Source organism: Coregonus clupeaformis, chromosome 17, assembly GCF_020615455.1.
Source record: "Coregonus clupeaformis isolate EN_2021a chromosome 17, ASM2061545v1, whole genome shotgun sequence".
Taxonomy (NCBI): domain Eukaryota; kingdom Metazoa; phylum Chordata; class Actinopteri; order Salmoniformes; family Salmonidae; genus Coregonus; species Coregonus clupeaformis.
In genome coordinates this window covers 50048494-50061401 of record NC_059208.1, presented here as the reverse complement: position 1 = coordinate 50061401, position 12908 = coordinate 50048494, and the positions used below count along the sequence as shown (strand labels likewise).

The 12908-nt window shown below is 43.1% G+C and overlaps 2 protein-coding genes across 7 annotated transcripts in view; one reads left to right on the top strand and one right to left on the bottom strand.

Moving 5' to 3' along the window:
• The window catches only part of LOC121566150 (protein PALS2-like), a 68977-nt gene extending 67084 nt beyond the window's left edge, over positions 1–1893 (top strand). For all 6 annotated transcript variants that reach the window (XM_045226393.1, XM_045226394.1, XM_045226395.1 and 3 more), the window contains 2 exons: positions 128–256; positions 506–1893. In XM_045226393.1, the coding sequence (XP_045082328.1) occupies positions 128–256; positions 506–682 (306 nt within the window). In that variant the 3' untranslated portion in view covers positions 683–1893. The remainder of the gene's footprint in view (positions 1–127; positions 257–505) is intronic.
• An 803-nt stretch (positions 1894–2696) lies between these two features.
• On the bottom strand, positions 2697–12625 carry LOC121586694 (gasdermin-E). The gene is made up of 10 exons (XM_041903614.2): positions 12364–12625; positions 10860–11073; positions 10400–10592; positions 7366–7546; positions 6932–7052; positions 6548–6706; positions 5927–6054; positions 5339–5528; positions 3562–3632; positions 2697–2984 (listed from the first exon to the last, which is right to left on the bottom strand). The coding sequence occupies exons 2-10, from the start codon at positions 11068–11070 to the stop codon at positions 2751–2753; spliced, it is 1488 nt and encodes a 495-aa protein (XP_041759548.2). The 5' UTR covers positions 11071–11073; positions 12364–12625; the 3' UTR covers positions 2697–2750.
• Between the last annotated feature and the right edge of the window lie 283 nt (positions 12626–12908).

Genomic DNA, 12908 nt, shown 5'->3' with positions numbered 1-12908 from the left:
CTATGAGATACTGTACATGGTCTGGCTGTCTCTGTCTGTATGTATGTATGTATGTATGTATGTATGTATGTCTGTGGATATCTTTATCATCTTTAGCTGGTTCACTGACCCTCTGTCTGGACTGTAGGCTCTGAAGGTACTAAAGACAGCAGAGTTCATGCCGTATGTGGTGTTCATCGCAGCACCAGAGTTTGAGACGCTCAAGGCCATGCACAAAGCTACGGTGGATGCTGGAATCACCACCAAACAACTCACGGTCAGAACCTTTTCCTGGGCATAGACACTGAGCCACTTATTCCCAGAGTATTTTCACGTTGTTTTCTGGTATCCTTGCATTGTTATGTGATTTTAGGGCGTTATGTTGTTTTTTATGGAACATTCTCTCGCTAGAACACATAGTGTACTGTGCTTGTTATCCACTGCTTCTCAGGAAGATGCACACACCAAGAGAGAGACACACACACACACACACACACACTCACCCTCTTGTCTCTGTCCCTGTCAGGATGTGGATCTGAGGAAGACTGTTGATGAGAGTGCTCGTATCCAGAGGACCTACAACCACTACTTCGACCTCACCATCACCAACGACAACCTGGACCGCGCCTTTGAGACGCTACAGGCTGCCGTCGACAAACTCTGCTCCGAACCACAGTGGGTCCCTGTCAACTGGGTCTACTGAACCCCAACCGGACACTGTCTGACCGGTCAACTTGACCGTGCATGTGTTCGACCACAGAGACAGGGGAAAGAAAAGGAGAAAGGGACTTTGATGGGAAAAACCAAACCAACCGCCTCATCCCTCCTCCTCTCTCCCTTTGTCCTGCACACAATGCAAATCTTTTCTACTCGAAACTCAAAGGGAAATAGTTCTTATTTATTTTAATATTTGTAACTTTTTACGAAATATCTTTCTATTCATACCAACGTGGAATTCAGAAACATTCAAAAAAGAAACATCAAGGCCATATTTATTTGTTGTTGTGTTAGTTTTTTGTAGTTGTTCCTCTGAGAACGGATGTTTTTTTTCTTCTCCGAGGACCGCTCTAGAAATAGTTTTTATTATTGTTATATCAACACAGGTCAAGAAGGAAGATGACACTATGGAATATTCCAGAACTCTGAGCAGTGTTGCCAAGGAAACCTGTTTACGGCACGCGTTATTGCCATGACAACTAGCGTGTCTCAGTCCAAATCCTGTGAAGCCCCCTCTTGTGATTGTCATAGGACCTCCCACCCCCCCTCCAAAGAAAATCCCCTACAGTGACCTGTAGTATGTACTGTAGCTGGCTACCCCTTGATCTGTTTGTGTTTACCTCTTTAGAATTATGACTTAAGCAACAATTCACTTGTTGTCTGAATATCTATCCCTCACACATCCTACAAAGACAATGAAGGAAAAAAGCTTTACATTGTAGTATTGAAGATCAGGATCAAAACACTGTGTCTGTGTTTCACTCACTTTGAGTTGTCTGTGCTTTTATTTTATTACCGTATGATTCACTGTCTTTGGTTGCTATGATGATCTTTTTAGCTTAGTGACATTTGTCTCCCATGATCCTTTGCTTTGTGTTGTTGTTTTCTAATATTGAACAAATACTACATCCTGTTTTGAAGCGTTCTGTCTGTGTTGTGTCGACAGCATGACCATCAGAATACCACTCACCATCTACCCTAATCTGCATGTAAGGTGATTATTGTTGTTTTTTAATCTGTGGCTATCGCACAGTCCTCTCCTCCAGTATCACAAAGCTCCAAAGCCCTCCTGTGCTGTAACCTAAATACTACATTCTGACTGTTTCCTGTGGTCACTCTGAAAGATGTCCCAACTCGTGACCAATAACATACATCTCTAATAGTAATACATTGTTACAATAAATTAACTGAAATTGAGCTAGAAAGTTGTCCTTTTTTGTTTTGGGTGATGGCTATGTTTAGTTTATATTTAGTGCGGTAATATTTAAAGCCATTCAGAGACAATGGATGGTTCATAAATATACAGTATATGTTATTAAAAATACACAGCATGCATAGTTTTGTGGCAGCATTGCAACTATGTAGAATTGTGAAATGACAGAATGCACAATATTTATATACTACTGAAAAGCATGATAATCTAACACATAGCAATATGCTAATGACTTGATGTTTAACAGAGGGGATACGTCTACATACAGTACATACTCATTCTGACAAAGCCATACCACTACATCTAACAGTACCAGCAACTGGGATGACTCACTAGAAATCAGTAGAAATCTATAATATGAGTCCATAATCTCACAAGTTTTACTTATTGTCTGTATATAGTGGTATATTCATAAACTTAATAAACATTTCATTTAAGCAACATGATATATTAAAATAAGCAAATTCATTTCTCTTTTGGAATAAAAAAATATTCTGTATACATGTTTTATCTGTATGAGCATGCAGAAAGAACGTAAAGCTTATTTTGAAATAATAGGGTGTAAGAGCAGCATTTTAGTGCATTGAGATTGAGAAGTCTGCTTGTCCAGCTTTTGAAAAGTGTTTGAGAACAGAAGTCTTACTTCACATTCTGGAGTGGATTGTTTTACGGCTAATCAAAAAAAGTATATGGTTTCATTGAGAATTAGTAAACATTTGTAAGTGCCACCAAATATACATAATTCATTGAGTGCATATAGGGAAAACACACAAGTGAAACACTGGAGTTTCACACAAAATGTCATATATTTTAAACATACCCATCCATCCATACACACACCCTACCCCTTCCCAGTGTACAGAGATGTCAGTCCTTGCACAGCGATGCACATGACCAATGGAAACACTCCTGGCATTTTTCCGGTCTCCGCCCAAAGCCTGTCAGTCTCTCTCCGCAGCATCACATTGGATGAGAGGAGGAGCTGCTCTGCCCATTTGAATGCCCCCTTGTCCTGCAAGGGGTGGGGCAGTGACTCAAGGGGGAGGGACTGACCGTTTACCTTTAGCTTGATCACCTGTGGGACAGACAACAAGTAAGGTACAGGGCAAAGTCTACAGTAGAATTCATCATGACCACTGTCTGGGTATAACATAGTTCTAAACTAATAATGGATCAGAGTATACATATCAAAGTATTTTATTTGTGATAGAGTTGTTTAGTTTATATGAATTAAAGGAGTCGTGAATCGTAAAATAATATAAAGTGACTGGGGAATTGTATAGTGAATTGAATCAGACTGACCATAGTGTTGAGGGCTTCAGTAGTGAATGATGAGTCGTGTAAAGTGACTGGTGAATTGAATCAGACTGACCATAGTGTTGAGGGCTTCAGTAGTGAATGATGAGTCGTGTAAAGTGACTGGTGAATTGAATCAGACTGACCATAGTGTTGAGGGCTTCAGTAGTGAATGATGAGTCGTGTAAAGTGACTGGTGAATTGAATCAGACTGACCATAGTGTTGAGGGCTTCAGTAGTGAATGATGAGTCGTGTAAAGTGACTGGTGAATTGAATCAGACTGACCATAGTGTTGAGGGCTTCAGTAGTGAATGATGAGTCGTGTAAAGTGACTGGTGAATTGAATCAGACTGACCAGAGTGTTGAGGGCTTCTATGACATCAGGGCTAGATTCTCCCAGCAGAGTCAGAGCAGCATCAGGCAACGCTACAGAAACACAAAACACAGGGGTTAGAGAATGCAACACACACATATATACATATACAGTGGGGAAATAAAGTATTTAGTCAGCCACCAATTGTGCAAGTTCTCCCACTTAAAAAGATGAGAGAGGCCTGTAATTTTCATCATAGGTACACGTCAACTATGACAGACAAATTGAGAAAAAATTTCTCCAGAAAATCACATTGTAGGATTTTTTATGAATTTATTTGCAAATTATGGTGGAAAATAAGTATTTGGTCACCTACAAACAAGCAAGATTTCTGGCTCTCACAGACCTGTAACTTCTTCTTTAAGAGGCTCCTCTGTCCTCCACTCGTTACCTGTATTAATGGCACCTTTTTGAACTTGTTATCAGTATAAAAGACACCTGTCAACAACCTCAAACAGTCACACTCCAAACTCCACTATGGCCAAGACCAAAGAGCTGTCAAAGGACACCAGAAACAAAATTGTAGACCTGCACCAGGCTGGGAAGACTGAATCTGCAATAGGTAAGCAGCTTGGTTTGAAGAAATCAACTGTGGGAGCAATTATTAGGAAATGGAAGACATACAAGACCACTGATAATCTCCCTCGATCTGGGGCTCCACGCAAGATCTCACCCCGTGGGGTCAAAATGATCACAAGAACGGTGAACAAAAATCCCAGAACCACACGGGGGGACCTAGTGAATGACCTGCAGAGAGCTGGGACCAAAGTAACAAAGCCTACCATCAGTAACACACTACGCCGCCAGGGACTCAAATCCTGCAGTGCCAGACGTGTCCCCCTGCTTAAGCCAGTACATGTCCAGGCCCCTCTGAAGTTTGCTAGAGTGCATTTGGATGATCCAGAAGAGGATTGGGAGAATGTCATATGGTCAGATGAAACCAAAATAGAACTTTTTGGTAAAAACTCAACTCGTCGTGTTTGGAGGACAAAGAATGCTGAGTTGCTTCCAAAGAACACCATACCTACTGTGAAGCATGGGGGTGGAAACATCATGCTTTGGGGCTGTTTTTCTGCAAAGGGACCAGGACGACTGATCCGTGTAAAGGAAAGAATTCATGGGGCCAGGTATTGTGAGATTTTTTGTGAAAACCTCCTTCCATCAGCAAGGGCATTGAAGATGAAACGTGGCTGGGTCTTTCAGCATGACAATGACAATGATCCCAAACACACCGCCCTGGCAACGAAGGAGTGGCTTCGTAAGAAGCATTTCAAGGTCCTGGAGTGGCCTAGCCAGTCTCCAGATCTCAACCCCATAGAAAATCTTTGGAGGGAGTTGAAAGTCCGTGTTGCCCAGTGACAGCCCCAAAACGTCACTGCTCTAGAGGAGATCTGCATGGAGGAATGGGCCAAAATACCAGCAACAGTGTGTGAAAACCTTGTGAAGACTTACAGAACACGTTTGACCTGTGTCATTGCCAACAAAGGGTATAAAACAAAGTATTGAGAAACGTTTGTTATTGACCAAATACTTATTTTCCACCATAATCTTCAAATAAATTCATTAAAAATCCTACAATGTGATTTTCGCGATTTTTTTTCCTCATTTTGTCTGTCATAGTTGACGTGTACCTATGATGAAAATTACAGGCCTCTCTCATCTTTTTAAGTGGGAGAACTTGCACAATTGGTGGCTGACTAAATACTTTTTTTCCCCACTGTACACACACACACACACACACACACACACACACTCTCACCCTCCAAGGCGCTGACCAGCAGGTGAGTGGCAGTCAGGTGGAGGGGGGTGGATGCTCCATCAGCCTGTATCTGATTTGTTGGGCCTTTCTGGACCAGGTCCAATAGGGTGGAGACAGATTTGTTCTGAGAAACAGACAACTCCTTTACCTCTGTAGGGTCAAGGTCCTTACCTCTACACCAGACCTCCAACTGAGAAAGAGAGAGAGAGAGAGAGAGAGGAGGGAGAGAGAGAGAGAAAGAGAGAGATGGAATGTTTACTGTTATTTTTTATTGTTCATTTAACTTTAGTTTATTATCTATTTCACTTGCTTTGGCAATGTAAACATGTTTCCCATGCCAATAAAGCCCTTTGAATTGAATTGAGAGAGAGACAGAGACAGGGACAGAGAGAGAGAGAGAGAGAGAGAGAGAGAGAGAGAGATAAAGACAGAGAGATGAAAATGTAATTATATCCAATTCATACTGTGACAGATATGACTGTGTCTGGTCTAAAAAGTCCACAAAACAATGCCATCAGACAAGGGTTGCATCCCAAATGGCACCCTATTCCCTTATAGTGCACTACTTTTGGCCCTGGCCACACTAACCGTGTGTTCCAGAACCGTGAGTGTGGTTCTGTCCACTAGAACCTCACGGAGCCTCTGGAACAGAGTGGACCGGGTCGACTCTGGGAGAACCGCTAACTGACGTAGATAGACCTCCAAGTCCTGCAAGTCTGTAGAGGAGAGGGAGATAAATAACCAATCAGAGCTTGCCTCTTAGGCTCACTTTTCTCATGACACATCATTGACAATATGACGAATAGACCGCGATATGATGCTAACAGAGAAATTCCTCTCAGTCTGTTTCTGTGTGTGAAAATTTCATCAACGTCATTTAAAATGATTACGTTAAATGTTTTTATCCAAAGTAAGGCAAACTCAGCACTGCACTTCCTCTCTCAGTATCATTCATTTGATGAAAAGAGGAAGACACTACCCTCGATTTCTTCTGTAGAATAGCTGTCTAGAGATTTCAATTCCTGTTTTATACATAGGGCATATTGACACACTATCACACACTGACATGTTGGTCAAATCAACTGCTGTATATCTCAACATCAACAAAAAAGGGAACTAAATGATCAACTGACATACCCGGATCAACAATAAATGAATGAATGAATGAATGAATGAATGAATGAATGAAACACACACAAACACACATACTTTTCTGCAATGCGCTGAGTGGTGCTCCTTCAGGAATCTCCTTCTCCGTCCACTCCTGCCCGTCCACAACACACAGGGTATCAAAGGAATCCTGGGATGGCGAGGTCCTCCCAGAGCCTGCCTCGAATCCTCCAAGAGTACCATGCTGTAGACACAGCTCTGAGAGAGAAGGAGAGAGAGAGAGAGAGAGAGAAGGAGAGAGAAAGAGAGAGAGAGAGAGAGAGAGAGAGGGAGTAAGAGAGAGAAAGAGCGAGAAAGAGAGCGAGCGTGAGAAAGAGAGCGAGAGAGAGGGAAAGAGAGGGAATGAGAGAGAGAGAATAAGTAATTTACCTTGTAGAATTGCAACGTAATAGTATCTAGTGGGTGGCACACTCACTCACTCACCATAGTGTCCGTCTTTCCTGACCTCTAGCTCTATGAGGCTGTAGGCGATGACAGTGAGAGGCGGAATCTCCAAGGAAACGTCACTGTCCATCTCTATACTGCTATTCTCCTGCACACACACCTGATATACACACATATAATAACATTTAATAACATGTAACACACACCTGGCATGACACACAAACAAAACAAATATATACTCAATAACACATAGAAAACACGTGTAATAACACAACACACACCTAGTACAATTAACGACATGTTAAAACATGTAATAACACAAATCACACTTCCCAGTCTCTCTCTCTCTTTATCCATCTCTCTCTCTCTCTCCCCCCATCTCTATCTCTCCGTCTCTCTCTCTCACAATCTCTCCGTCTCTCTCTTCCTCTCGTTCTCACTCCATCTCTCCTTTTCTCTCACCCCCAACCCACCTTTACAGAGTGTGTCCCCAGTTTGCCCAGTAGTCCCAGAACCCCCTGGCAGGTGCCCTGCTCCTGGACCTGTTCTGAGATGGAGCAGGGGGTGGTGGTCAGGATCCTCTCCTTCAACACAGCAAACACCTCCGCACGCTTCTGACACTGCTGCACCAGCACATGCTGCATGTCCACCATCCTACACACAGAGATGTGGGGAAGGAGGTTAAAGAGGTGTAGAAGGATGAGGAGAGGTTTGGAGACAACCTGAGTGGGAAGCTGGACGCCAAGTCTGGGAACATCAGTGTCAATGTGGAGGGGCGGGGCTCCTCCAAGCTCCAATTATCATTCAGAAAGCTGAAGAAGCTACTGCTGGCCTCCAATGACAGGTACTGTACTGCACATAGACATAGATGAATACACAGACTGTATAAAATAAATAATACAAATACTGAGCTGTATCGTATTCTGCCATGTAGGGCCGTGCACACACCTTTCAGTGGGCAGGTGCTCAGTATGAATTCATAACACGGCCCTGCATGGCACCGGTTCCAATCCAAGTGTGAAGGCGTTTCCATTGGATGAAAATGAAAATAGAGGTATTGGATGAAAATGAAAATAGAGGTATTGGAAGGTATTGTAAACCGTGCCAATAATCTTTACCCTTATCTTAATAATAGTGAAGACATCAAAACTATGAAATAACACATATGGAATCATGTAGTACTACATGATTCCATATTCGTTATTTCATAGTTTTGACGTCTTCACTATTATTCTACAATGTAGAAAATAGTAAAAATAAAGAAAAACCCTTGATGAGTAGGTGTGTAAAAACTTTTGACTGGTACAGTTTATACCACCACCCAAAAGGGTACTTGGTGAGTGGGAGGGTAAAGGGGCAGGTCCTCGAGCACAGGTAGACCCCTATCTGTGCACATGCCTGGTGCTATGGTCAGATGACATGAAAACAGCGCTCTTTGGCCACGCAGACCAGTGGTGAGTTTGGCGTTGAAAAGAGGAATCATATGCCATTTTCACTGTAGTGTCCAAAACGTCTTTCAAGCTGTCAGGCAGTCCCTTGGCAGCAAGAGCCTCTCGGTGGATGCTGCAGTGTACCCAAGTGGCGTCGGGAGCAACTACTTGCACGCGCCTTACCACTCCACTATGTCTCCCTGTCATGGCTTTTGTGCCATCAGTACAGATACCAACACATCTTGACCACCAAATTCCATTTGATGTCACAAATGAAGGCATTGTCTGTATCGTTTTTTGGGCCTTTTCCCCCAGCATTGTCCCAGCCATATCCGCGGCAGCAGGAAGAATTAAGTCCTCCACAATAGTATGGGGCTTGCCTGTCTTAGACACTCGGTAGCTCACCATATAAGACGCTTCTAGCCCCTTCTTATTAATGGTATCTGTTGCTTTTATACATGTCTTACTACTCGAAAGTCGTCTTAATTCTCGCTCAAAAAAGTCCCGTGGTTATTTTTCAAATTGGCATGTTTCGTTTCTACATTTCTGCACAAGAGTGAAGGTTTCATCGAGTTGTGAGATTTTGCACAAATAACACACTGTGGCTGAGGAAAGGCACTACTCCCAATATAAGTGAACCCCAAATCAATGTAGTTCTCATCATATTTGCGCCTCTTCGATGGTCCAACGTCCCTGTCTGTTGTTCGGTGCTTTCCCGGGTAAGGGGGCAGTAGCTCTTTGGCTGCATCAGATTCATAACTGTCAGGGTCCATTCTAGCTGGGCTAGCAACAAATGTAGAATGACTGATGCTAGCATTAGATGTGCTCGTGGAAGCAGAACAACTTGTGTCGTCGACAGGTGCAGGTGTAGTGCTGCTGGTAGGAGCAGTACTACCAGTAGAGCTGGTATGTGTCTCTATGGACGCGGGCTGTACCTTTTTAAAACCATATCCATTTTCGAGCAAACGGAATGAGCAGCAGCTACGTTTGGCTCCATACGGACCATTAGTGGAATTCCCGCGAGAGAGTGGTCCTCTGTAGCTCAGCTAGTAGAGCACGGCGCTTGTAACGCCAAGGTAGTGGGTTCGATCCCCGGGACCACCCATAAATATAAATAAAAATGTATGCACGTATGACTGTAAGTCGCTTTGGATAAAAGCGTCTGCTAAATGGCATATTATTATTATTATTAGAGTAGCGGTTAATGTGATTGCATGTTAATTATTTGACTAGGCTACCTGTATTTGACATTGTGTTGTTATTTTGCTGAAGACTAGATGGTTTAATTGTATTTTTGGCAGTGAAACGAGGCTACTCAGGCACGAAAAAAACATCACCCAAATGTATAGCCCCGTTGGAAAATATAAATGGACTGTTTGAAAATGTGAATCACATTTTTATTAGGCATACCCCCGACGGCATTGCGCGTACCCCAGTTTGGGAATAGTCACTCTAAAACAACGTTGGAGATGTCTTCAATTCTCTGGCAACAGCTCTGGTGGACATTCCAATTGTACGCTCGCTCAAAATTTGAGACATCTGTGGCATTGTGTTGTGTGACAAAACTGCACATTTTAGAGTGGCCTTCTATTGTCCCCAGCACAAGGTGCACCTGTGTAATGATCATGCTGTTTAATCAGCTTCTTGATATGCCACAGCTGTCAGGTGGATGGATTATCTTGGCAAAGGAGAAATGCTCACTAACAGGGATGTAATCAAATGTGCACAAAATTTGAGAGAAATACGTTTTTTGTGTGTATGGAAAATGTATTTTATTTCCAGCTCATGAAATATGGGACCAACACTTTACATGTTGCATTTATATTTTTGTTCAGTGTATTTATTCTATACAGTCTTTTTTGTTCATCTTTATCAAGGGTGCCAATAATTTTGGACCTAACTGTACATAACCAAAACTGGAGAGACTGGGTCTGGTGAGAAGAAGGAAACAGAAACAGAGATGGAGAGATTTAGGGAGAGAGAAAGAGAGAGAGATGTGGATGCTTGTACAGCATGTATGAATGAGTGTGTGTGTCTGTGTATTAATCTATGTGTATGTCTATTTACAGTACAGTACCTATCATTGGAGGCCAGCAATAGCTTCTGTACATCAACATCCTGCTTCTTCAGCTTGCCGAATGATAATTGGAGCTTGGAGGAGCCCCGCCCCTCCACACTGACACTGATGTTCCCAGCCTTGGCATCCAGCTTCCCACTCAGGTTGTCTCCAAACCTCCCCTCATAGGACAGGAAGTCTGATTCAGACACGTCTGAGAGAGTACAGAGACAAGTGCCGTATGAAGACAGCGAGTAGGAGTGAGTCAGAGAGGTACTGTATGTCAAATCAAATCCATTTGGCTGTACGACCAACCGGCCTCACAACCGCAGACCACGTGTAACCACGCCAGCCCAGGACCTCCACATCCGGCTTGTGAGGTATGAATGGCTATATGTTTTAGGCAGTTGTGTGTGTGGGCAAAATATGAGATGTACAGTATGTGAGATGTATTTGAGGAGTAACCATGGCCCTACTTTACCTGGAGTGAGTTCTTTGTCTCCTAGCAACAGGTGACTGAGTGTGAAGTCAGAGGGCAGGTACTTGGGCCGTTGCCAGAACCAGAAACGGTTGCGCTTGACGACCAGTGCCATGGGAACCAACTTGTCTGAGTCGTTAAGGCGGGAGACGGAGATCAGGGTTCCATCTGGGTCGATCTGACGAACAAAGTTTGCAGTTGCCTTGGCGAACATCACCTGTGAGGGGTCACAGTTACACACAAATGCCTCTAACACTGGAGTAAGAAGAAGTTGCCCCTGGCACCTCCCATCTCCCACCTTCGTCCTTATTCCCTACCAAAATTAATCATACAAAGATTTTTACCACTATTCTGTTTTTTTGATGATCTCCAAATCTTATACTGTATTTCCCAAAATGTCCCCTTAGAATTCCCCTTCAGATGTGTAGCAGGTGCATGTGTGTGTTGTCCTACTATGTCACTATCACCCAACAGTGTGTTCAAACATAGATCACAGTACTGTATGACTCACTGATTGGACAAGAGGGAAGTCCCCTGTGCTTTGTGAGCGTTAACACCATTAACTGACAACACGCCACCCCCCCCTAACTCCATCCCTCGCCCTCCACATTCTAGCAGCTCAGTTTTCATAGCATAAATATTTAAAGCAATCTAGCGAGAGAGCAGGGGAGAGCGAGGGAGGAGAAAGAGAGAGAGAAAGAGGGAGAGAGAGTGAGAAGAGCTTAATACATCTCAGTGTGGAATGTTTCAAATAAACAAGGAAGAAAACATGCAGGATAGGAGAAGGAATGAATAATGAATAGAGAGGGAAAGACGGAGACAGAGAGTAACATCTTCAGTTCAGGGAGAGAGAGAAGAGAGAGAGAAGAGAGAGGGGAGGGATCAAGAGAGATTTGAGGGGAAGGTAGATATCAGTAATATGAGGGGGAAGGTAGATATCAGTAAACAGATATGGAACTATGTATCATCCCAACACTGCCCTACTTTCAGTCTCCCTCAAACCACTGGCTATAACTCTACCCTGAATCCAGCCTGAATTACAGGTTCTTTCAACGTATTGGCTCATATAGTGGGCAGGAAAATCCCAATTAGGTAAATGGAGGACCTCCTCCCCATCTCTTATAATGCCCACCCACTACTGTAAGTGACTTGAGCCATGAGGAGATCATCACTAGCAAGCGCTTCTGCGCAATAACCAAATAATGCATGACTCGGATTAGGAATTCCAATAAGAAGTGAGAAGTAAATCATTGCTGTTATTGACAGAAAGCCCATCAGTAACATCATGTATATAAAAGCAATGTGGATTTTGAGGTTACAAGGAGGATATGCGGCACCAGGGGAAAAATAAATACATGATCCAATACGTTTTATTTCATATATGCTGTGAGGTTCCAATAATGTGGGAAGAGAAGTCTGTACAACACAAACACTATACATTTTTTTTTTAAGGTTGTCATTGGGCAGGCTATTTAACACAAAAAACACTGGTTTATTATTAGCCTACCTTGTTGTAGTCTGGATTGATAACCGGGATCGCGTGCAGCGCCTCCAAAAGAGCACGGGTCCGGTGGCCTGTCACTTCTGGAATGTCGGTTCTGGCACGCGTAAAAGTCACCGGAGGCACTCCAAACAACAGCACAAGAACATTTAAAACTATCAAAATTCACTGTTCTTATCACTTTAAACTGTTGTACTCCGTTATACAGTTAGCAGACTGAAAGAGTTGATAATAACCCCGCTACTTTATGGATTATTTTACATTCTGTTGAAATGAGTGCCGCTACACACCCACAACGATACAATAGGCTGTCCAAAGATTTTTATGGTATCGATTGGAGCAGAGAGTTGTCAGTCAGACGGTGTGGGTTGGGTCCTACTTCAATACACGCGAGAGGGGACTTTGGGCCTCTGCTGCCACCACGCCCCACATTTTGGGGTTTGTAGCGAGGTAATTGCTATCATGTGGGCAATTCAACTGAATTCCACAGGGTGTTTCTCAAATCAGGATTTGTCCATTACATAATGGGAACCCAAGCATAACTACTTCTT